Genomic DNA, 25,678 nt, shown 5'->3' with positions numbered 1-25,678 from the left:
TCCCCCGTATGTGCCAGGCAGTGTGTGTGCACCAGGCTCTGGGGAGCTCGGCGCTCCAGAGTCAATGGGGACACGGTGCACGTGCTGCGGGTGACCCAGGCGTCCAGAGGTGCCCGCGTTGGGGCCTCGGCCTGGGACTCGATTTCTGTTCGGGTCCCGACGTCAGGGTGGGGACGTCCAGCCCCACGTCGGGCGCTGCGCTCAGCCTTGAGTCGCCGGGGACTCTCCCTCCCTCTGGCCTCCCCACCCCACCCATCCCCTAAAGAGAAGGACACATGTGTGCCCACGTGCCCCATGTGCCCTGTGACTAAAGAACGTGATGGAGACACCCTAAATCCCGGTCGAGAAAGGGGAAGGCCCTCCTGCACCTGCCCTTCCACCCGGACCTGCCCCAAGGGGCCAAGTAGCGCCCTTTGGGCTAGATCAGGAGAAGAGCCCAGAAGTATATACCCCAAGACGTCTGAGGCCTTGCTCTGTCCGTCCCCATTGCGGAGCTCCCAGCACCCATAGTGCAGTACAGACATGCCAGCCCCGTCTCTATGCCGACCTGACTTTCACCCTTTCTTTTGTGCCCAGCTTGGGCCCCTCACCTCCCTCTAGTCTGACATCCTTGTGCAGGTTAGCCATCCATGCAGCCTTCCTCTCCACCGCACACCAGGCAGGTGCTCCCTATCCTTACAGGCCCAACTTGACCCCCTTCCTGCAGGAAGCCATCAAGCAATACCTCTAACACTTGCTCTCTGCTATAGGAAACTCATGTTGGACTGAGTGTGGACCTGGAGGAAAATGTTAAGTATGTCATGGTGTCTGTACCCACTGTCCAGGTGGCACTCAGGCTGTTCCCATGAAGGGTTTTGAGAAGTTCTGGGACATGCAGAGGTCACTCAGGGTCCTGGAGAGAGTGTATAGCCCAGTGTTAGACTCTCTTCTACCCATAATCCAGCCCTGCTCTGATACACCAGGGCCTAGTGGATGGGGCTGAGAAACAGTTGCTACCAGAGCTGTTGGTGTGCATGGAGGGCAGCACAGCCCAGACCATCCCTAGACTGCAGGTTGTAGGATGTGAGCTGTGTTCAAGATTCAGGAGAAGACCCCCTCCCCCACACAGTTCCACGTAAGCAACAGAGTATCTGGGAGAGTTTGAAGTTCTGCAAGAGCACTGTGGGGACCTGCACTTCAGAAGTGTGAGGATTTAGGTAAACGTGTCCTCATTTACTCTCAGGTCGTGGTGCCTGGCCCTTAGATAATCTGCCCCGTGAGACTGTGAGCTCTTTGGGGGTCACTGTCTCCTGGCCTCATCCATCCCTGCACATGTTGGTCAGCTAACTCTAGCCTGGCTTCGCCAAGAACCCATGTACCTGGGAGAGCAGAGATAAGCCCAAGAAGCTGGGAAAACAACACACATGAGGCAGGAACCATGGGGAGGTAGACAATACAAGGTCCACATAAAAGGTGGGGGGAAGCTGTTAGCCCTGTGGGAATGTCAGTTCCGGGATGCCAGATTTTCCTAATTTTTCTCCTAAGGAAACAGAAATCTAGATTTTTATGTGAAATCTCCTGATTTTAAAATGTAAGAGTTGGCAACTGTGGAGTGTTGTCCACGTACATGTTCAGATCCATTCTGTGCCTGGCAGTGTTCAGGGAGGGTGACTCTCGAGGACAGCACCTCACCGGCCCTTGGATTCTAACTGGGTGTGGCCAGTGGGCAGCACGGGTAGATCAGAGATGGAAAGCTGGGAGGTCAGGATACTTAACCCTGTAGTTCCAAGGCAAACTCCACGCCTACTCCCACCCCTTATGTCACTAGGGCCATGGTTTGGACAGTGGCTATGTTCCTCCACGCACGGCCACAGCTCCTATATGGTGGCCTCTCCCCTGGGCTATAGCTCTTATGATCTGGGGTTCTGTGTGCCTTCTGTTTGCAGGCGCAGCAGGTAACACCTCCTCTGTTGCTAGTCTGAGGGCCACCCCATCCTTTCTGATCCTCTTCATCCTATCCATGTCAGTGCCTATGTAAAATATCCCTTTATTCTGGGATACCCTCAATATACCTTTTGAATGTACCCTCCCTTTCCTGCTAGGACACAGACTAATTCTAGTGGACAACGCTGTGAAGCCCAAACACACCTGGATCTCAGTCTAGATCCAGCTGGAAGGAGCCTGTGTGCTCCACCCAGGGGACCCAGGCAGCAGGCTGACACTGAAGACACCACACAGGACAGTGCAATGCCAAGGACCGCAGGTGCACAGTAACCCATGCTGAAACGGAAGAGGCAGCTCAAGGAAAGGAAGAGCCTTGAAATGTGGCCAACCAGTTTAATGATGGGTGGAACCATGCAGATGCCAAACTACAGAGCACCAGGGACAGGGGCACAGAGGCTTTGGGGAGGGGGGCACCACACCACCAGCACAGGGAGAACAGGGTTCTGGGGGAGGCACAACACCACCGGCATGGGGAGAACAGGGTAAGGGAAGGTCCCGGCAACTCAGACCTAAGGACATTTCTCAGGGGAACATGCATCCCACCCCCAAAGCAGGAGCAAGCCGGCCGCCTTCACTCTCGAACATAAATTCTCGTGCAGACCACGTCATCGGCGCCGAATGTCTGCAGAGAAGGAAAAGCAATCAGAGCAGATGCCTGTGCAGATACGTTTAAAGCATATCACTAATAAGGCCGCTTACGGCCCCGTTAAAGACTCTTTGTAACAGACATTCAATTTCCTGTGCCATGTGTTCATGCTAACTGCTAAGGTCTTTTTTTCTTTTTCTTTTTTTCCTCCCTTAAGCTCTGTACTGGCAGAGAGGCAGCTGTGGTGTAGAATTCTATGTAATTTCCCTTTGTTTCTGGAGCCTGTGAATACTGACATAAATACTTGATTTGAACTGAAAGGGGGAGATGTCACACTGGACATTTCTAAAGTGGCTCTGTCCCTTCACATGACTTCAGGAGAGCAAGGGTCCTGTGCTGACCAGTGAGATGGGGCCTTGTTGAGAGCGCAGAAGCACCTTCCAGGGAGCAGCTGCCCACCCTCAAGTCACCCACAAGCCAGAAAACTGGTCTGAGCTGTAAAGGCCCAGTGCTGGCTCCCAGACCTAGCTCTGCAGCATACAGCTGGCACACTGGGCACTGCCCTGCCTCTTGCTGGTTTGGAGTGGAAGGGAAGGGTTTCAGACGGGTGGAATCCAACAGGATGATCCCAAAGTCTCTTTCCAGCTAAAATTTTACGGCTCTTTGTTTGCTGTGCTGTAGGCACAAGCCATTCCACAGATGGAGGTTTTTCTTCTGGCCCCTAAAATGGTGTGGCCTGTAAATAAACTATCAAAACTCCCCCAAACTAGCAATTATTCACAGGCCTGCTCTCTTGGGCTCCCACAGGCAGTTCAGTATGTTTGTTTCACAAACAAAACCAAAAATCAAAATTGTTCTGTAGATCTGATGCAGGCATGTCTGCAGATGTACACCGTTCAGTAGGAGCATCCCTAGCTCTGCAGTTCTCAAAGGGGCATGAGGCCTGGGAGAGGCTGAGAGCCTGGACAGACCTGGACCTTTGCCTGCCCTGGCCTGTCAGCTGGCAATCAAGCTGAGAGGCAATCAAGGAGCAGGTGCTAAGATATTATGCCAATGTATGTCTCAGGGAAATACTAGTCATGAGTGATACTCAGAAGCAAATGTCCATCACCAACTCCTTTTCCAAGTAGGGAGCTACCTGCTCATACTGGCCCAGGTGTACTTGCTCTGGACACCTCCTCCGTCTGCACCTGATTCTGTGCTGGAAGGAAGGCAAGGGTTCCCACTATCATTCACCTCTAGATGTGCCAACCTCTCAGCTCTACAACCATGGAGTGTTTGGGGTTTGACTCCTTCCATGGATCTGACCATCCTCGTATCTGACACCTCCCACAGCCCGACACAAGAAGAAATCACATTTCCAACCATATCTGAAACGTCTTTCTCAGCCAGCACCCGTACTAAAAGACTCCTGCAAGAAACTCTAGAAATGTTCCAGGGTGGTTTGAGGGAAGATACTCTGTTTTCACGGAAGGCAGCTTACAGCCCCCGGGGGACAATTTACTGTTGGCACGGGGAGCACTTATTTCAACTTAACTAGGATAATTTGCCTCTTGTTATAAGGAGATGGCATCTCCCTGCGTTTTGGATTTATTAACGATAACAACCCTTGAAATAAAAGCCCGTATTTCAGGTCTCAAATGCCAAGGATTAATGCGCCCTTTGAGGGTTGTCTGGTCGGCTGAGCCAGGGAAGGATGCAGGGGTGGAGGTGGGGAGGGAGGCACCATGCAGCAGTGTGCTCTGGTTGCTTGCATGTTACCAGGTTAATAAAATCATACTTTCTCGTGGCAAGCCAAGCTTGCTCAACCCGCAGCCATGCTCCAGAACTCTCGTACCAGTGAACCTTTTGTTCTGTTCCTTTTTCTCTAAGTTCCACATCTCAGCCTCAAACTCCTCCTCCAATCCCATCAAGTATTCCTTCCTAGAAACAGCATTCACCAGGTTGCAAAGTAAGCCAGTCCCCTTCTCTATGAAAGCAGACAGTGCTCAAAATCCGGCAGAGGAGGACAAGAGGAGAGCCTAAGATCAAACAGCCCCAGTTAAACTAATGGAGACGACTCCATTCAGGGTCTGCTCTCAGGATCAACGTGCAATTTCAGGGCTGAGAGCAGCCGGGTGATCAGACTTAGTGTTAGCCCTCACTCTACAGCCCCTGGGAGGGAGCAGCCACGCCCAGGTCACACAGGGAGGCTACCCCATTCTGCAGGCTCCCTCCCCAACACTGCTAAGATGGGGCCTCAGGCGGTCCTGGAGGGAACATGGTAACAATATGCCTGATGGAGAACAAAGGATATCATTTCCTGGTTACCCACACAGCTTTTCCCTTTTCTTGCGTGTGTGTGCATGTGTGTGCGTGTACACTTGGTGCGTGTGTGTGTGTGTGTGTGCACACGCATGCATGCATGTGTGTGGGTCTGGCAGGGGTGGGATTGCTGCAGGGAAAGCCTGGTCTACTCTGAAACACAAAAGAAGAGACTGAGCCTTCCCCTGTCCTGGCCAACCTCCTTTGCCCCCACACCTAAAGGACAAGGAGGTGTGTGATTAAACGGTGGGGGTTTCTAAATTGGCCTCACCAGGTGAATTTTGTGTGGCCAGGAATGTTTAAAATGTTTTAATCTGAATGCCTTTCAGGTGGGGCCCACCCTTCCCCTAGCCCCACACGGTGTTTCACTCAGACCCTTCCCCCATCAGCACAACTCGCCCGGCCCCTGAAGGCCTCCGTTGTTGGTAAGTCTAAGGGTAAAAATGCTCTCTGAGGCTCCCAGTGCTGACGTGCTAAAATTCCTGAAATCTTTCCCTGGCAGCAAAATGAGGAGTGAGAAGGGGGGAAAAATCCCTATGCAGAGTGAAAATCCCTGGGGCCTCACAGCCAGGGTAGGGTCAAGGGGGAGGCCAGCTCGGAGAATCCACCAAGGCTCCACTGGATGCACAGGGAGGACACTGCAGCCTGTCATAGCCCTGCTGTGCCCCCGATCCACGCTCCTCCCAACCACACCATGGAATGATGATTGCCTGTGACCTAAACTGTCACCTCGAGCTTTCCGCTCACATTTTAACCCAGGGTAAAGCATTTGCGTGGCCCACTGTAGGCATCATCTAGGGCTGTGGGGTTGATTTAGGGGTCCATGACCTCACCAGGATGAGCTCGTCATTGGCCAGCTCGCGGGTCCAGTAGGTTTTGGGGCCATCCCCCTCAAGGAGAGTTTGTGTGCAGTGGATTTTGTTCTCATTCTCCCAAGTGGCCAAACTCTGTGGGCAGGAAAACCATTAGTGACATTAATTACAGTCTTGGCAGCAGGAATAGAGATAACAGTGAGCTCCGGAGAGTCACTGCTATGGAGAGAAGCAGCACATGGTCCCCGTCAGCAGGGCACAGAGCCCTCTGCTGCGCCCTATGGAGTCCACAGATTCAGAGGCAGCCGATCACAGGTTTTATGGGGAATAAATATTACCTTGTATCCCCCCAAGTTTCCCCCATCTCATACAGACACACACACACACTCAGGGGAACCAGCAACGCTTGAGGCATGCTTTACATCTCCAGTAATAACATTTACAGCACGCAGTGATTAATTTATGTCAGAATGGACTATCACTTCAAGCAATTGGGGTATTAAGGACAAGAACTTTCCCATCAACTGTACTATTGTAGGACCACTCAGACACCACAGCCAGCAGATCCAAAGCCCTCTCCACTGCACAGAGTTGGGGATAACACCCTCCTCTCTGTGTGCACACATCAGATGCAGCACACTCACTGCTCTGATAAACCCAAGTGTCGTTAGCTCTAAGGATAAAAACACAACCACTTTCCAGGCTAGGTCCCAAAGACAAAACAATCTGATGCTCCTGGAGGTGGGAGGTGGGGTTTTCCCCAGTTTGCACAAAACAGAGTGCTCGACATTGGGGTGGGAGACCGATTCGGGATGCACACATATTTACTTTCTGACACTTGCCAGGCCGGCGTGTGAACCTGATTTTTACCAGAATCACCATCTCTGGCCGTAGCTGGATGTCCCCACCTGAGCTCTGCCAATTGTCAGGCCTTCTCCCCATGATTCCAAGATGTTCACTCTTACTACCCCCAACCACTCTTTTGTGTTTTCTAACAGTGCAGTGGCGAGCAGCTCCGATTCTGCCAGCTCTAAGCCTGGACATGGCTTTCTGGCCACTCGGGTTCTGTGGGCCAGCTCCTGTGGCCATGTCTGTGTGTCCTCCTCCCAAATCCAGAGCCCAGAGAGTCCCACTCCGCAGATCAGACAGGCACCACTTAGGGAAGGGGAGACTTAATTCCTCACTTTCTGGAACATTATTAGCATTTCTTTGTTTTTCACACGGGAAAGAGAGGGAGACATCTTGTCACTTTTTAAATAAGTGGTAGCAGCAGCGACAATATTTCCATCTGCGCTCAAAATACAGGACTAACTGACCATTCTATTCAACCAGATGTAATTTTTGCCCATCTAAGAGAGAAATGTACAACCGCTGCTTCACTCCATTGGTTCATCCCTGGGGCCAATATACATAGAAATGCAAAACTCTGGCCCTTGAGGACTAAAGCACTTAATCCATCTTCCCAGCCAGAATCTGCCTTGCTTTTGTAAGGATCCCGCCTTTCCCGTTAGAAACCAGGCTGAGGGTCGCACGGAGAGGTCGACCTTGCTGGCTCACAAGGCTGCTGAAACTGGATCCAGGGTGTCGGGGGCGGGGGGGGGGGGGTGTCAGGGATCGGGGACCCCGAGGGGGCGCTGGGGGGGGGCGCGGGCGCTTGGTGCTCCACCTGCAACAGGAGCCGTGGCTGACAGAAGACGTGGCTGCGGCACGGCCCCCGTGGCCCCGCACCCACCTCCCGCCCGCGTCGGTACCGGCACGCCCCGCACCCGCACCCGCACCAGCGCCCGCACCCGCAGCCTCATCCACACGCCTGCCCGCACCTCCGCGGTCCCACGCCCGCACCCGCACCGGTACCGGCGCCTGCACCCACAGCCTCATCCATACCCTATCCCGCACCCGCTGCGGACGCCGCCGCCCGGGGTTCCCCGCCGCTCCGGGAGCAGCCGTGAGCGCGGAGGAGGCGGCTCGGGGTGGGTGGGGGCGCGCTGGGGAGGCCCCCCTCCCGAGCCCAGGGCAAGCCGCTCGCACGAAGAACCCTCTCTGCAAACCCTCTCTGCCCGCCCTTGCAAGGGAAGCACGCCCCAGCTGCAGGGGGAGGCAGGGGCGCGTTGGGCTGCGGCGGCCCGGGGCGTGGAGGGGGCGCGCCCCGAACGCCGCCGGCTTCTGGGGCCTCACCCTGCACTTGCGTCCGTCCACCGTCTCCTCCTCGAAGCCTTCGCCGACCTTGAAGTTGATCTCGGTGGTGCGCACGGTGGTGGACGTCTTGATGTAGAACTGGTCCCCGTCCTGGCGGATCTCCACGTGCGGCTTGGACGCCGCCGCCACCGCCACCTTCCTGAGCATGGCGTTCACACCTGCAGGGCAACGAGGGCTGCGCCACCGGACCCCTGGCCGCGAGACCCGGCCGCAAAGCGTACCCACGCCTCCCCTAACCCTCGCCCCAATTTTCGGGAGGAGAAACTGAGGCTCAGCGAGCGCAAGAGGCTTTCCCTGCGCAGCGCGATGAATTCGTGGCCGGGCCCGGCCTCACAGCGAGTCTCCAAATGGCAAGTCCCTGCTCCTGCTTGGACCCCAGCGAGAGTCCTCCTCGCGCTGGCCCAGCGCAGACAGGCTGAGCCGTCGGGGGGTGGGGGGACGGCGCGCGGCTTCGGGGCTCCCCTCACCGCCGCCCCGGGGTGGCCCTGGCACGCTCCCCTCGCCCTCGCCCTCGCCCTCGCCCTCGCCCTCGCCCTCGCCCTCGCCCCGGGGACTCCCTCCGCCTGCGCCGGTCCCGGAGCCTGCGGGCCCGGGCACCCCGGAGCCGCTCGTCCTCGTCGGCGCGCACCCACCCGCCCGCTTACCCAGCGCCTTGAGGAGCTCGTCGAAATTCTCGCTGCTGCGCATCTTCCAGGTGCCGGCGAAGTTGGGCATGGCGAGGCGGCGGGCGGGCGGCGGGCGGCGGGCGGCGGGCGGGCGGACAGCTGCGGCGCGGCGGGCTCACTCCGGGCTGCAGGGCGGAGACTGACGCTCGGCGCCCGGCCCGCGCGCCCGGAGTCCCTGGGAGGGCGCCCCCCGCCCCGCCCCCGCCCCGCCCCCGCTCCGCCCCCGCCCCCCGCGGCCCGCACCCGGCCTCGGTGCTGCGCCCCTGGCGCCCGCACTCCTGCAGCTGGGGGAGGGCCCTGGGGGAGGGTGGGCGCAGCGGGGCGGGGCGGGGAGGGTCGCGGAGGAGCGCTGCAGCATTCTCTCTACTTGCGTGCACTTTGAGAATAACCGTAATATAAAGTGAAAATGCAGTGTATGGTGGGGCCCGCAGAGTGGCGAGCCGCGCTCTCCCCACTCCGGCCTCACCTTACGGGCGTGCGCAGCCGCTGTACCCCCACTCAGTGCTGGATCCTATTCCGCAACCCCCCTCCACACACACACCCGCGCAGGACCAAAGAGAGCCACCGCAGGAGAGGGAAAGCCGCAGTCCCACGACCCCTGCCCAGGGCGCGAGAGGCAGGAGGCCGCCTAGGCCGCACAGCCTCGGGACCCGCACCCTGGTAGGAGCAGCCCGTTCTGCAGAGAAGTGTGGCTTGCATTCTGCAGAGGGGTTCCCTTATCTTCTCCCGTTGCTCCCAAGTGTGCACCATGCTTAACACCCCCTTCAGTGTCCCCAGCAAGAGGATACTCCACTTTTTGGCTGCCTGGAGCGTGCATGGCTGACCCCAAGTCCCTGTCCACTGTACCATCATCCATGCCTGAGCCAAACTGCACAACTCAGGATTCTAGAACCAGCTACACACGTTCCGGAGGCTACTTCTGCCTATGCCGTGCCCTCTCCCTGGAATGCCCCTTCACTTTCCTGTTCGAGGTCCTAAAATCATGCCCATTCCTTCAAGTCCATCTCTACACTCTCTTCTGTGATATTCAGTTTCCTAACCAAATCAATTGTTTTTCTCTGAACCCACAGGATCCGTGTTTGGTTTTGCTCTTGTTCCAGTATTTTGCTCTTGTTCCAGATAGTATCCCTGCTATCTATCACCTGAGCTCCTATAGGGCAATGACTGAATGTTCATCTTTTCCTCTCTGGCTCAAGCTCTGCCAGGTGGAGCTCCATAAATAAGCATTGATTTGAGAGGATGTAAGTGCTTTGCAGCCCGGAGGACGTGTGGGGGGAAGACCCCCAGAGGGCTGCAGGATTCTGTTGACCACCTGGTGAACAGGGCTCTGCTGTCTGCAGGGGGCTGGGGCTGGGCTCCCGCTCTGGGGCCCCGAGGATCTGTCTTAGAAAGCAGCTGAGGATAAGAGAGGGCGGAGAGACCGTCACCAGCTGGAAAGAGATCTGGGTAGGGCTGGGCTTATCGGGCTGAGACGCCAGCAGTCACACAGGCCCACGTGCTTAGGTGGGCCTGGTAGTTGGTTCATTTTGAAATTCTTCATCATTTTTGAACAATGTGCATTTTCATTTTGCACTGGGATCCACAAATTATGTAGCTGATCCTGAGTGTGGGAGGCAGAAGATAAGGTGGCCATCAAATCAGACTCACTTCATAGAGGGACTGGCATCTCTACAGTGAGGGGGCAAAACAGGGGTGTCACCCAGCTTAGGCAAGCCCCTACCCCAGCCAACACTGCTCCCCATAAGGCTTCTGCATCTTAAGAGCAGGGCCAGGGAGGGACATCTGGGTGGCTCAGCGGTTAAGCCTCTGCCTTCAGCCCAGGGCTTGATCCTGGAGTCCCACATCGGGTTCCCTGCATGGAGCCTGTTTCTCCCTCTGCCTATGTCTCTGCCTCTCTCTGTGTCTCTCATGAATAAATAAAATCTTAAAAAAAAAATCATATGAAGTCTCTGTTTAAAAAAAAAGATCAGGGCCAGGGAGGGCGTGGGGGTCAACAGGGGGGACTCGGGACCACAGGGAAAGCTCTTGAGAATGGTCAGAGGGCTGACCATTGGATAAGGTCATGGATAAGGCATCATGTGACCAGCAGGTCTTGCAGCAGAGGCAGTGGATGGGCAAAGGGGGGAGGAATCATGGTAAAGGAACAGAGGGATGGGCAGAGGTGCCAGGTGACAGGGTCCACTGTCCAGCTGGGACTGCCATGACAGCAAGACGGTGGTGCGTCTTCCCAGCACAAGCCAAGCATGGGAGCAGAGTCCAGGAATGGGGAAGGCGGGCCAGTTCAGCATTCACATGTGAGGTGGTCCTAGGGTCCTTGTGAGCCTCCTGTTCTTACTCATATAGTCTGGAGGTGGTCAGGGTACAGGAGGGGCCAGGACTTCCTGGAAGCCCCAAACCTCACCTTCCTGGAAGCTCTTTCACTGGGGAGCACATGGAGAGGAGGGCAAGCTCCTGTCACTGGCCTGGCTGCTTACGAGGTGGGGTGGAACCCACTGTGGAGAGAGCAGAAAACACCATTGCAAGGCTCCTGTGGGGCCAGCCTCAGGACCTACCTCCAGGTCCCTGCTGGTAACAGATCAGCTCGAGGCCTGGGCCTCCCTGCTAGCCCCTGTTCCTTCTCCTGCTTTACTCTCCTGCTCACTAACTCTTGCCAACCAGCTCTCTGAGCTGGGACCTGGGCTCAGCTCTGGGTTGGCACCACTGTATCCTGTCTTGAGGGTCCACTGTTCAGCTACAGGGGAACCTAGAACGTCTGTGATCACTGTGTGGACTGATGGAGCCCGGGAGGCAGGCAGTTATCCAGGCCTGGGTTGAGACATAGGCCTGTCTAGGGGCATATGGTCAGAAAGGACCATGTGGGGACACCTGCGTGGCTCAGCAGTTGAGCATCGGCCCTCAGCTCAGGGCGTGATCCCGGGATTTGGGATTTAGTTCCACATCGGGCTCCCTGGATAGAATCTGCTTCTCTCTCTACCTGTGTCTCTGCCTCTCCCTCTGTGTGTGTCTCTCATGAATGAATAAAAATCTAAAAAAAAAAAAAGAAGAAAGAAAGAAAAGAAAAGACCATGTATGTAAAGACAGGAGCTATAACAGCACATATACCCAGGCGACCCATGCAGAGTCTGAAGGGGTAAGGCAGGAGGTGCCAGGAGGTAAGCAGAAGTCATCCCACTAAGCACGCAGGGACAGAAGCAGTGTTCTCAGAGTGGGGGGCACAGAGGAGGCTTTTAGGCAGAGGTGAGCTGTGGTCCTATTGCTTTTTGGTTAAGTGGCTGCCACTTCAGTGTGGAGAATGGATGGGAGGGGCTGCCAGGAGGAAGCAGATGCCCAGGATAGGCAAGCAGTGGCACCACGGCTGGTGGACATGGGAGGAGGTGGCTTAGAGTAGAGGCCTGAACCCCAGTCCTCACAGCAACACAGAGGAGTCTTCTAGAAATTCAGACTCGTAGGCCCCAGCCCTGGAACTCTGGATTCAGCAAGTCAGGGGTAGGGCCCAGGAAGCTATGTTTGGCAAGCTTTCCAGGCAATTCTCCTTATACAGCCACAACTTGGCCCTGCATTAGTACATGACCCACTGCACCTGGCAGGGCAGGAGAAGGGGCGAAAAGAGCCCAGGGTGACTCCCACATTCTGGGTTGTGTCTCATCTGCTGCTATGGGTCTTTTTGGGATGTGTTGGGTCTGAGTCATCTGGGGCATCTGGGACCCCATGGGCCTATGGCCCTGGAGTTCAGGAATGAGGTCTGAGCTGAGATGGGGGTGGGGGTCACCCGTGTGCAGGTGCAGGTGAAGACATGAGTGTGCACGAGATGCCTGGGACACTTGGGAGGCCAAGGAGGAGAATCTCAGCGTTGAGCGGCCAATGGAGCAGGGGAGAGTCTAGGAAGGAGGAGGGAAACCAGACTGTGATGTCCTAGCAGCCAGGGGCACTACACTTTACAGTGTTTTACAAAAGGAAGGACAGACTGCGTCCCAAGGACTAGCTGGGGTTTGTGTGTTGGCATTTGGGTGGAAGAGTTTGGGTGTTTACTGTCTCTGAAGGCAGGAGGCATGCAAGATGGTGCAGGTAGTAAAGGGGAAACAATGGGACCTAGAAGGCAGGGCGTGGTGTCCACCCGGAGCAGGAAGGGTCCAGGGGCTGGGGAACTAGAGGCCAGAGGTTCCTGTCTGAATTGGGTTATTTCCTGGCCACCAGGAGATGGGGCTCCGCAGAGGCTGAGGAGGGCTGCAAGGTGAGAGCCATGAGGGAGCAGGAGAGGTGAAAGGGGCTGCAAAGAAGCAGGGCCCGGGGCTCTCCTCCACAGCTTGGGGACCCCAGCATGCAGGGTGGGAGTAAGAGGCATAATGCTGGGCATGTAAATGGATGCAAGGGGACACAAAGGACAGCTGGCTGAGTGGGGGGAGGGGTGCCTGAGACTTTAGAATGGAGCTTGGTGGGGCAGCACCCTGTGCAGGTGGCCCAAAGGGGATCAAGCCCTGGGCCCTCACTGTGTGGCTCAGGGAGACTCAGCCCACGCTGTCAAGTGTGAAGAGGTGCTTCCGGGCTGAGCACAGCTGCCCAGGTCAATATCACGTCCTTGGGGTTCCAGCACATTCCCGAATGCCCCCTGTGCATGTGGCACACCCACATGTGGCACACCCACACAAAGACTGTGTACTTACAGTCTTTCTGTTTTGGTTGGAAACACCAATCTTTGAATCTCTAGAGCAAAGACTCTTGGAACATGAGATCCCGGTGGCTCACCTGGTGTCCTTGGAGAGATATTGTGGGCCTGGCATGGAGTTCAGAGATGGAGGGATGTGGCCCTGTGATACACGGCTGCTGGGGAAGATTAAGTTGGGGACCATTCAGTAAGTGCTGTGAAGGGCAGAGAGGACCAGGAGAGGACAGTGGACATCCTTAGGCAGGGCTCTGAAGGGGGACAGATGTTTCCAGTGCAGAGTAGGGGGAAACGGCCTCTGGGTTCCAGGAGGGGCCAATCTGCCAGGAGCTCACTGTGGACACCTCACCTGGGGACGCAGGGATCCCCGAGTCCAGGCCAAGCCAGTTGTCATCAGCAGCCGTAGCTGCCTGTGGGATGTGGCCAATCCCTAGTGTTTCCTCCCCGAGGCGGATTTTTCTGAAGCAAGAGCCAGGGCTGGGCCTTCTCTTCAAGACCCCTTTGTTCTCAGGCTGGCAGCTCCTGCCTTTGCAGACCCCATGTTGCCAGCAACTCCCAGGCCACTGACCTGCGTGTCCCTGTCCGGGGCATTTCTGCTGAGCTTTGCTAGTCTTGCCTGGAGGCATGCCAGAGCCTCAGCTTCCCAGGGGCTGCTGGCCTGGCCCCATGCCCTTAGGCGGGCTGAATTCGTGCTGGAAGAATGGGGGTCAGAGTTCAGTCCCTGCAAGCTGGGGGCTCTGCAGAGGGTCCCGGTGGGGGTCTGTAGGATGGCTCTGTGGTGGCGGCTGGGGCCACTGTGCCGCCCAGGCCAGGAGTCAGGAGAACAGGCCAAGAGCTGATATCTTGGGAAGCCTGAGGATGGGGCCCCACTCGTCCCGCTGGGTTTCTTCTAGGTTAATGGAGTGGAAGGAGCTCTGGACTGGAAGCTGGGGGGGGGGCACCACCAGGGCTGAAGGGGACCTGGGGACATGGAGCCCCCTGATACAATGAATACAACTGCCTAACATTCTGTGAGCTTTTACTGGGTACTGGGCACTGGGCTTAGGGGTGTGCATTCATTTATTTGTTCATCCTTTACCACTGATCTGTGAGTGGCACTCGGTCCCAGATGAAGAAGCTAAATCACGGGCTATGAAGTGTCCAAGGTCACTCGGCCAGTGGAGACAGACCCAGGAGGGGCCCAGGAGAGCTGGCCCCAGATGCTGGCTGAGTGGGCAGATGGGGGGACTTGAGGCCCAGAGTGGGTTCTGGTCCCTGGTCAAGCAGTGGAGGGAGGTCCTCGTGCCCGCCCAGCAGCCCCAGGCGTCAGGCTCCTGGAGACCTCCCACCACCTCCATGTTGACCAGGACGACTCTGCTTAAAACCGGCAGAGGAGAAAGGGCATGGCAGGTCCAGGTCTGTCCACCTGGACATTAGTTCCCAATCACTGCCGCTCATGCGGAGCAAGTCACAAGCACGATGAACCTCAGCCTGCTCCTCTTGTCCCTCTACCCCCAGAGGAAATGCAAGCACCACCGTACCTGCTCTAAAAGCTAAAAGAAATTCATCCGTGGGATCCCTGGGTGGTGCAGCAGTTTGGCGCCTGCCTTTGACCCAGGGCGTGATCCTGGAGACCCGGGATCGAATCCCACGTCGGGCTCCCGGTGCATGGAGCCTGCTTCTCCCTCTGCCTCTGTCTCTGCCTCTCTCTCTCTCTCTCTCTGTGTGACTATCATAAATAAATAAATAAATAAATAAATAAATAAATAAATAAATAAATAAATAAATAAATAAGAAATTCATCCGTGTGAGTACCACAGTTGTGAGCTGTTGGAATCTGCACCCAGTCCTCTCCTGGCCCGTCCACCAGCCACAGGAGAGCTCTGGCTCTTCCTTGGAGTGACTGCTGCACTCATTCAGCAGACATTTAGGAAGCACCTACTACACCTACTATGAGGGCCCGCAGTTCTCAAACTAGCCCTGTGGGGTTTGCTATCATACCCATCTGATAGATTTGGAAACTGGGGCTTATACATTAGGTCACTCTAGGTCACAGAAGCCAGGATTTGAACTCATGGTTGTCTCATCCAGCGTCTGAGCCTCCTAAAAGCTGACGAGTAAGGCTAGTTCCCAAATTGCACCCTGCCACAGAGCAGAGGCAGAGCGGTGAGCCAGCCCTGGTAATGGGAAGCAGGCCCTATGCTGAGGAATATCCCACGAGATTCAGGAGCAGGAGAGGGGGACGGTGCCATGGCCAGGCAGGGGCTTGGGAGAAGGGTCCACACTTGAGCTGAGCTTGCCGAGTGAACATCTCAGACAGCAAGAACTCAGACCCGGTGGCTTGAAAGGCAGGGAAAGCCAAATGAAGGCAGGCATCTGGGAGGGTGAGCGGCGGCCTGAGGACGCCTGGTAGGCAGGTGTGCAAGTGAGGTCCTCACACTGATTCTCTAAAGGGAAGATGTCACCAGCGTGGAGAAATCAGACTTCTGTAAATCCAGATTTCTGGCTCCTCGTGAAAACCTAAATGATGGAGCCACGTGGGGCGAACTCCATCAATGAGCTCTTAGGTTCCCTCATGTCCCCCAGATCCACCTGTGGAAGTGCGCTAGGAGGACGTGAGGGTGGAAGCTGACCCTGTGTGATGCACACACAGAGGCAGATGCCGTGAAGACACACAGGAGACACGGCCATCCGCTCACCACAAAGAGAAGGCTGCAGAGATCCTTCCCTCCGCACAGGAGCCACCCTGCGACATCTGATTCTGGAGTCCTGTCTCCAGAGCTGAGAGTCAATATACATTCACGTCTCTGAGCCCCCAGGTAGTGAGCGCACATCGGTGACGTCAGAGTAGCAGCCACCAACTCCACTGCTGCTTTCATTCTTCCTAGAACTTGCGTGGCCTTTGTTTCCATGGCGGTGGTTTTGGCATTCTTTGTGTGCGTGTGTCTGGGTGCATGGCTGTGGAGTGCAATCTCTGCGGGGAGGGGCTGTCTCTGCTCTGTGTGTGACATGCTGCATCTGCCTGTGTGTGTCTGTGTGTCTCCGACCTAGGGTCACCAACTGTCCCTGTTGGCCTGGGACTTGGGGGTTTCCAGGATGGGGACCCTCTGAGGTCAAGTGGGAAAGCCCTGGACAGACTGGGATGAACTGGTCATCTGTTTCCGGTATAGTCTGAGTACCTGGATGAACATATGCCACAACGGTGCTTTCTGTGCTTGTCCACTGTGTGTCCACTGTGTGCCCACTGTGTGTCTGCACTGTGCATTCTGGGACACTCTGCGTGGCTGTCTCTCTCTGCCCGTGTGCCTGTGCCTGAAGGGGATGAGTGGACACTGGTCCTTCCCATGTGGCCCGTCTAGTCGCACGTGTCCCTTCCATGGGCTTGTTGCCGGGCCAGGCCGTCCTGTGGCTCAGGCAACTTCTGAATGCCTGATGCTCCTTTTCAGTCCAGCCTCTCTGTCTCTGCAGGCCCAGCCCCAGCCCTGGGCCCTCGCAGCAGACTATTGACAGGACCGGCCCTCTCTCCCAGCTCTGCGTGGCCGACACAATTCCTGGCTCTTCTCTCAGCACCCCTGCGTCCTCCATGACCCGTCCTATACCTCCTTGCCTTCCCCAGTGTCCCTGTGTCTCCCTCACAACCCCTTTCTCTCACAACCCCCCTATCCCCTAGCCCCTACTCAAGTTGTCCGCATCATCCCTGCTGGCATCTCCTTCCTCGTCCACCCCGTGGTGGAGTCCAGCATCTGGCATCCATGCCCTGCCTCCCACAGTCCAGGGTGGGCTCACCACAGGCAGTGGGAGCACAGGAGAAAGAGGGGCTCACCATCTATGTGCCCCTGGGTGCCAGGCACAGGGCTGGGCCCTGCTGAGAGGGCGCCTAAGCCCTCTACCTGTCCAGGGTGTTGCGAGGTAGGTGTCCTTGTGGCACCTTTTTTGGTAAAGGAAGCAGAACTCAGAGATGTTGAGGCTCTGGCCTGAAGCCTCATGGGAGGTGGTGGAACTGCTTCCAGCGGGCATACTCCCTCAAGTGGGGCTGCCCCGGCGCTGCCTGCCATTAAGGGCTGCCATGTGTCTGCCTGCCCACCGGCCTGGGGGCCCTTTGCGGTTTCCATCTGTCTTACAGGCGGCCTAGGCCCAGGCACCTAGCGGGCACTCCGTGATGGTTTGCAGAATGAATGCCTGCTCTCAGAAACAACAGCCTCAGCCTTCATTAGTCTGATTTATACAAGCGCTAGGCTTCTCTGGGCTGCGAGGCTGGGGAACCGGCGACTATAATTTATCAGGAAACACGGCAACTGTCCCAGCTTCCCTTCCAGTGCAAAAGGAGAGGCTGAATTGATGGCCGACAGCCCTGCACCAGGAAGGGCCCCCGGCCTGGTGAACCGTGCAGAGCGGGCGGCGGAGGGGCTCGCGGGCTGTCCCCCACGTGGGCCTGTCCACCTGCTGCCTGGAGGTGGCCACAGGGGGGTCAGCTGCCTCGCATCGATCGCACTGCTCAGGGTGCCAAATGGTGCCTTTGAAAGTCCATAAAGAAAGAGACCCCATTCATCCCTGATCAATCTCCCCTAGCTGCCCCTCCCATGGCACGTGCGGGCAAGGCACAATGACTGCTCTTCACGGGTGCTCAATCACCATGGCAGGATTAATGGTTTTTCAGATGCGAGCAACGCCCACCTCCTTCTCCCTCATCCCCCAGCCGGGCGTCACCAGGACAATGCTGCTGTGGCTGGAGAAGCCTCCAGCTCCCTGTGGCCCTCCTTAATCGAGATTGACGGATGTGGGGCATGTGGGTCTCCAGAAGCCCCCGGGCTCCTGCGGGAGTCCCAGCCAGCTCCTCCAGCTGCCCCAGACTTCCCAGGTGTCCCGAGGCTTCTGTTCTCCTCTCCCGATCAATGAGGCAGCTGGGAGAGCCCTGCAAGCCCCACCTGAGGGGCCTCGGCCTCAGGCCCCCACGACACTGGGTTTGTTCTCACAACCAGTGGCCCCTCTCAGGAAAGCCTCCAAGCGATCCTGAAGGCTGTGGTCCCCCTTGACCCCCTCTGGAGACAAACTCAGTGCCTGCCTTCTCTTCCTCTGAGGCTGCCCCAGCCTGGGCTTAGAGTGATGAAGAGGGCTTTCCTGGCCTATGATGGTGATTGCATTAGAGCTGATAACTCGAAATTAATCACCATAATAAGACCTGCCAGGCTGCTGAAGGAGCCCCACGGCAGCCCACGTTCCAGCAGCTCGTACTTCCTGCAGGCTCCCAATCATGTCCTCATCCTCAGGGCTCCCTGAGGCCCCGCAGGATGTGAATATTTAATTAACGTCCCTCTCCTGCTCACTGGAGTGTTTGTAAATATGATTCATGGGCAGTATTGTTACTTCAGCTGAGCGTTCCCAGCGACCCGCCCCCCCACCCCCCCCCCCCCAGTCCCCGGCCTGCCAGCATCTCCAGGGCTGAGCTGGCCACCAGGCAGCTAGACCCCTCCCTGAGCTGCCCACACCCAGGTGCCCATGCAAGGGGGCATCATCCCAGGGACCCTGGGCCTGACACGGCCCCCAGGGGGCAAGTCACAGGCCTCATTGTTGGGACCAGCAGTTAGTTGGCTGGTCTTTGTGGAGTGGCTTCCAGGACCAGAGGCCAGACCAGGCTGGTTGTTCTAGGGAGCAGGGAAGGACCCCAACAGGAGGCATAACCCCCCCCCCCCCATAGAAACAAATATGCACAAGAGAACTGGACAATTACAGAGCACCTTCCCACCAGCAGGAAGGAGGAGATACCAGTGCCCTGGATGGACAGTCAGATGAGGGAGCAGGAGCCCAGCAGGGTGGGGGTGGGGTGGGGGAGGCTCTCCCAGGCTCTGTCATGTGCTTGCTGACCTTGGCCAGGTCATCGACATTCATCTTGGGCACCCTGGGAAGCCACAGCTGAGAAATGTGGGGGAGTTGGGGGAGGACATCTCATGGTGCAGATGGGGAGCCCGATGCCCCGCAAGGGATAAGGCCTCACCTACAAGCCTAGCCGAAGCGGGCCGGAACTGTGGGCCTGCTGACTCTCAGCCAGGGTTGACTTCTGCAACAGAGTTTGGAAGTGAACCACTTTATTCTTTCAGTGCCATCCCTGCTATGCTTGGTAGTCATCCTCATGGGACCAAGGGGTGCACTTCTCCCTGGGCCCCAGTGCAGGTTCTCACGGGATGCTGCAGCCACAGCCACTGGCCTCATCTTCCTGTTTTGGGGGGTCCACCCTGGCGCTCTGGCAGGCTGACATTGTGGGGCACACAGGTGCTGGCTCTGGGGAGTGGATGGGCCTTTCCCACCCTCCTGGGACTCACACCTGCATCCCACCTCACCCCCCAACCATGGCTGCCCCCCCTGCCCCGAAACCATGGGCCCCTTCACGCTGCTGCTTTGTGCTGCTCTCCTTTCATCTGCCTCGAAAATGCCCCCTCACAATTCGAACCCAGCTCACATCCTCCGGCCCCCGCGGCCCCATCACATCCCCTTCTGCAGCCTGAGAGCAGCTCTGGGCCAGGCACCCAGCCCAGGACATGCTACAGAGTGACCTCAGTGCTGCCAGGGTGTGATAGTGACGGGAGGACCCTGTGGGCGGTTCTCAGACCCATTGTCCATGGAGCAGCTGTTCTAGGAGCTGCACATTCTTCCTCCCCAAGCCTTTGTCTGCCCTCTCCTCAGGGCCAGGAGCCTGACAAGGGGGTGGGAGGGACACTGTGCATCTGGAGTGACATCCCCCTCGATGCAGCTTTTTTGGGCCTCCCAGTCCACGGGGGGGGCAACTGGGCAGTCTCCTTATCTGTCCCCGTCCTGGGCTGGGGCAGGTGCTTATGGTGCTCAGGGAACCTCTGTCTGAGGCTTTGGGTCAGTCTGGGCATCCTACCTTCCCCAGGGTGGGGAATCGAAAACCACATCGCAGGAAGGCCTGCAGGGAAGCACCTGGCTTTGCAAGGTGAGAGAGGCAAGCAGGATGGGGTTCGAGCCTCCACCCAACCTGGTGGCTGCTCCAGGCCTGGGTGACCAAGGATGCAGTCCCCGCCTCCTTCCCCTCCTTGAAATGCCACTGTCACTGCTTCTGCCTTTGGTTTGTTTTTCACAAAGCTCAGCTACGTCCCCTCAGCTACCTGTCCCCTTGGAGATGGGGAAAGTGGGGTGAGGGTCCCAGCCGCGGTCACTTTGGGAGGCACAGCTGAAGGATGGTGGGCTGGGCTGCCCGTCTTCAGGGAGGCTGGGCCCAGCGGTCATTAGAGCCACCCGCCCCCCGGCCCAAGAGGGGGCTTAGGACTAGCTCATTACGGATGACCCATCCATCTTGTCTCTGCCCTGATGCATCCATGACCCCCAAGGGCGGACACAACTGTCCTGGAGGCTCTGCCCTCTGTGTGGGGGTGGGCATTGCTGCGGGAGAACAGAGTCTGCTGGGGAAATGTCTCTATTGTTCCAACCCCTTGCAGACTGCACAACACTGTGGGGAGACCTGCTTGGATGCGGGCTGCAGGGCCCTCCTGCTCACAGCTTGGGGCAGGTCACCTCCGTACAGCCTGGGGACTAGCCCCTCCAGTCCCTCAGGTGTTTGCACAGGTGGGGGGGGACAGTGACGCAAACACCAGCACTGCCCCCTCTGACACCCGGACTGTTAACTTGTAAATGGCCACCATCCTGCGGGTCACTCGTGGGGCCCCCTTTGGGAAGGGGCCAGGCTGACCAGATGCTTGTGCCCCACAGTCCTTGTTTGTGATTTGCAGGCAGAGGGTTGGGAGTGGTCAGGATGCAGGAGCTACCTCTTACCTCCAGGTGTCTGTCCTTCACTCAACAGGATGGGACTCCACTGGCTCTCATGTTTTCCTAGTTCACTTGCCCTGAACCTCTCCTCCCCCAGCCCCAGCAGCCCTGGGGTGCTCCCCAGAGAACCAGGCACCTGAGCACAGAGGACTTTCTCAGCTCCATGCTGGAGCATCATAGCCACGGATTTGCAGCTGCACTGGACATCCCCCGCCACACACCCACACTGCCTGCATCCCAAGGTTGCTCCCGCAGGGCCAGGAGTACTGCCTGCAACATGCCCCCTCCATCTGTCCTCCCTGCCCGGTGCTGCCTTCCAGGCCTGGCCCCCTTCCCGGGGTTCCCATCTCTCCTGCAGGGACACAGCCAGCTTCCTTCCTCTGCCTGGTCTCCCTCTGAAGGACATGTTATGCTTTGTCAGTGCCTCCCTTCTTAAGAATATGTTTACAGGGACATCTGCGTGGCTCAGTGTTTGAGCATCTGCCTTTGGCTCAGGTTGTGATCCCAGGGTCCTGGGATCAACTCCCACATCAGGCTCCCTACAGGGAGCCTGCTTCTCCCTCTACCTGTGTCTCTGCCTCTCTCTCTGTGTGTCTCATGAATAAATAAGTAAAATCTTAAAAAAAAAAAAAAAAAAAAAAAAAGAATATGTCTACATTTTTTAAAAATTAAAACATTTTATAGAAGAAGTAGACAGTGGAGAAGAGGAGGTAAATGCATTGCTTGCCCCTTAGCGCTGGCCTCCAGGCCCCCACACCCGCTCCATGTGGTCAGATGGCATCTTCGTCCCGCAGTCCAATGGAATCAGCAGTTTCCAAAACCAATATGACGACTCAATGCTATAGAGCTGTCAGTTCTCTCTCAGAAACTCTGTAAAGTCAGATCAAGCCCAATCAAAACGCTAACAGAGAATTTCCAAATCTGGTGGGTTGGCTCTAGAATTTACACAGAAGAATCAATACACCGGGACCATTCTGGAAATGGAGAATAGTCGCAGCAGATACAAAACACGATCCTATAGCTTAATTATCTCGAAACCATAGAAACCCACAGTGTCATCAAGCGACCGTAAACTGCAGTGTACACAAGTCTGGCACCTCCAACCCGGTGCCCTCCTGGCTCGGCCTCCAGCCTCCTGCCACCAGTGAGGACGACCGTGTCATCGGGGGCATGTGTGTCCACGGAACAGTGCAGCCCCTTGGACTGAGCGTTTAGGACTGGCCCACATTTAATGGTATGAGGGCCGTTGGGATGCAATCGCGTCTCTGCAGGCTTTTCCTTCTGTGTTTTGCATTATTTCCTTTAGAGATTATCCCAGGAACAGGATTACGAGGACAGAGGGGATGACCAGGTGAAGGCCCTTGGTGAGGAAGACTGATATGCTTTCTCACAGCATGGGCACCTCCCCGCCCGCGGTTCCCTTCCTTTCTTCCTTCCTGCATCCACTGGGTGCCTACCAGGAGTGGGACTGGGGGCCCAGGTGAGGTGTGCGAATGTCATTCAGCAGGAGGAGAGACATGGAAGGGGGACTTTCAGGATCAGGGTGGTGACCCAGCAGGGTCAGTGAGCCATGAGTCCAGAGGAATGGTCTCCAGTGGCCAGTCCGGCTCCCTCTTAGGTGGCTGTGGGAGGTGGGCCAAGACGGTCATGGCGGGCCTCAGGGGCCAGGCCAAGGGGTCAGGGAAGCCAGGAAGGTTGGCAGCTGCCAGGTGGGGTCTCCACGGACATGGTAGCTGCTCCCCACCGGGGTGTCTCCCCTGCCCCTCACTGCCCTGTGGCTGGCTCTGCCCACTCTGTGAAACCAGACAGCCCCCTGCATCCTCAGGCCCCTCACAGCTCAGCAATGGGTGGGAGCCCCTTGTGCTGCCTCATGCTCCCAGAATCTTGTCTCATAGTCACTCCCCATGGGACGGGGGTGTCTGTGAGCTCATCAGGTCGGCTCCCAGCCCAGCTGCTGACTCCTGAGGGTTCTCAGGCCTCAATTTACCTACCACAGAGAGAGGCATCTGCATCAGCTGGTCTAAGACCTGGGTCAGCCTGGACTGAATGCAGAGAAGGATTCCCGGCCCCGACAGAGGGGGCCGGGGGGTGGGGGATGCCCAGCACTGGCCCAGCCGAAACCCCAGCTGACTGGCACAGCTTTGCCGGGCTCCCTCTTTGGTACCCACCCCTCCACCTGTGTCTGCTTAGACCTGTTTGCTGTGGTTGTGATAACAGAGGTAAGCACAGGCCACTTTGTACCTGACATGCAGCCTGAGGTCCGGCTCTGGCCCCCGAGGTCCATCCCCAGCTCCTGAGGTCCATCCCTGCCCTCGAGATCTGTCCCTGGCCCCCAAGGTCCAGAGAATGAGTTCCGGCCCTGGCCCCCAAGGTCCCCCAGGCACTGCAGGCCTAGACAGGCCTCATTCATCTCCCTAGCAGGCCTGAGACAAAGGGCTGATGTGTGTGCAGATGGGTCTGCCCCCATTGCCCCCACATCATCCCTCAAAACCAGCACCGATAATGGGCCTCCAATGAGTCCCCCGTGGCCACACAGTGACGGGGGTCGGGAGGAATGACACATGCAAACACAGGAGATAATGACAAAGCAAGCCTCTGGGGGATGGCCTGGGGAAAGGCATGGCTGCAGCCCCACAGAGAGTCCCATAACTCATCTCTGACATGGATAGATGATGCCTCTCAAACACCACTTGCCCCGGACACTGAGCTGCCAAATTAATTGACAAGGGGTCTACCGAGGCAGCCACTACAGAGCAGCAGCCCCGTCCCCAGAGGCCTGACCCAAGGAGCCACCATGCCCTGGGAGGCCAGAGTTCCTCCTGCCAGGCCAGGCCCTCACTGGTCACCGCGGAAGGCCCCGACATATGTGACTAAGGACATGGGGTCTTGGGGACAGCTGTGATCTGCTCCCTGCACACAGCAAGGTGCCAGAGCAGCTGCTGGAACTCAAATCTCCTCACCCCTCCCAGGTGGCCTCCCTTACTCTGTGGACCAGACCCTGCACCCTCAAACCAGCCCCCAGCCCATCCCCCACCCTCTGAGCCAGCCCAGGACCTGGCCTCCTCCCTCCGGACAGTCACTGAGGCAGGTCCAGAGCAAGTGTGGAGCATGAAGTGCTGCTCAGAGCTGACCACTCCCCAACAGCCCAAGGACCTGCATGGGGGGCAGGGGGCTGCACACAGGGAATGAGGTTCCAACGCCTACCACCTCTGCCCCCCCATGGCGTCCATCAGCCTGCTTTTTGGACCTTGGTTTGCCTTCAGGAAATGAACTGATGACCCCAGAAATTCCAATTACAGAGACTTTTGGGGGTCATGCCAACCCTCTCACAGGTGAGAAAACTGTCGCTTAGAAGCAGCTGAACCCAGGTTAGGACCTCGGCCACACAGAGTATGCAAACCTCCACTAGGCCCCCCATGGGCACCACTCGGGCTTAGGCGGGCAGTAGGGGTTCCAGGGAATGAGGATGGACAGACTTCCAGAGTCCAGGTCCAGCTGGGGGGGTAGGTCAGGGGGGATCCAGAGTGGGTGGGCCCCCCAGCCATCATGCCTGGGCCCCCAGGAGAGATGCGGTGCTGCAGGGACCATGCAGCTTCCCCATCCCTGACGGCCCAGCCCACCTGCCAGCAGAACATGCTGAAGCCCCCGCAGGTCCCCCTCCATCTGTGCCTGTGGTCCCTCCTCACACCAGGCATTCCTTGGCCCCTCCTGTGGCTGTCACACCCCAGCCTGGTGCCAGCCTGGTTGTCACAGAGATCTCAGGGCACTGGCCCTGGCCCTGCCCCACCTGCAGCACTTCTGCCAACAGGCCCTGGCCCATGTTATGGAGTCCGGAGCCCTTGCTAGGCACCCAGAACCCACTGGTTCATGACGGGAAACGTCTCACTCTAGCACCGCACTCTGCCTCCTGCCCTGCAGACTGGCTGTCTGTCTCCACTGCAGGACCTGTGGGAAAGCTGCAAAGGGAGCCCTTGAATGAGCTGGGCGTCCGGATTGCCCCATGGACCAGCGGGGCACACAGTGATACTGGGATTTTCAGGTGGTATATAAGGGAGATGGGTCTGGTTTAGGGAGAACCTGAGGCCAGGCAGGTGGGGCCACACCAGGTGCCAGGGCCCGAATGCACGCTGGGGAGAGGACAACAGCCTGTATCCTAGGGTGCTCTGTGGTCGGGGGCTGCTCTGTCCCTGCATTTGGCTGTCCCCCTCTGCTGGCATGGCCCCTGTCCTATGGACCAGTGCTGTCCCCCCCAACCCTGCTATCGCCCAAACACCTGTGTATGAGCCCATCCTGAGGCCAGAGCCCACAGCTGCCCCTCTGGCCTGCACTGCCCTGCAGAAGTCTGTGGAGAAGTCTCAGCACCTAACGTGGCCCAGCCCTGACTGCCTGGGTCAGAGACGCCTTCATCTGTGAGCTGTGGCCCGGGCGTGGTCCCCTCAACCCGAGCCCAATGCTGCCTCTCCTCTGCAGGTCTGAACCAGGCTGACCCCAAGTCAGGGCTGAGTGAGCAAAGCTCATATCTGTAGGCGCAGGGCACCCCCAGTAGCAACCAGCCCCCCAACACGCATTGATGAGTTTCAGGGCACCCTCACCCACCCTGTACTGCCTGCCCACTGACCTCCCAGCCCTTCTTCTAACACCCCCTCGCCAGGGCTGAGCTAGGCCCAGTGCTGCCAGACTTTCCCCAGAGCCCTGTGATGGGGGTCCCAGAACT

General features: G+C 57.4%; 1 protein-coding gene across 1 annotated transcript; it reads right to left on the bottom strand.

Moving 5' to 3' along the window:
* Nucleotides 1-2,302: 2,302 nt before the first annotated feature.
* On the bottom strand, nucleotides 2,303-8,685 carry CRABP1 (cellular retinoic acid binding protein 1). Its single transcript, XM_025999894.2, has 4 exons — nucleotides 8,526-8,685; nucleotides 7,861-8,039; nucleotides 5,707-5,820; nucleotides 2,303-2,605 (listed from the first exon to the last, which is right to left on the bottom strand). Exons 1-4 carry the CDS (start codon nucleotides 8,593-8,595, stop codon nucleotides 2,555-2,557), a joined length of 414 nt encoding a protein of 137 aa, XP_025855679.2. The 5' UTR covers nucleotides 8,596-8,685; the 3' UTR covers nucleotides 2,303-2,554.
* Between the last annotated feature and the right edge of the window lie 16,993 nt (nucleotides 8,686-25,678).

This window comes from Vulpes vulpes, chromosome 14 (genome assembly GCF_048418805.1).
Source record: "Vulpes vulpes isolate BD-2025 chromosome 14, VulVul3, whole genome shotgun sequence".
Classification (NCBI taxonomy): domain Eukaryota; kingdom Metazoa; phylum Chordata; class Mammalia; order Carnivora; family Canidae; genus Vulpes; species Vulpes vulpes.
Note: the sequence above shows the minus strand (reverse complement) of the source record. Positions and strands in the feature narration are given on the sequence as shown.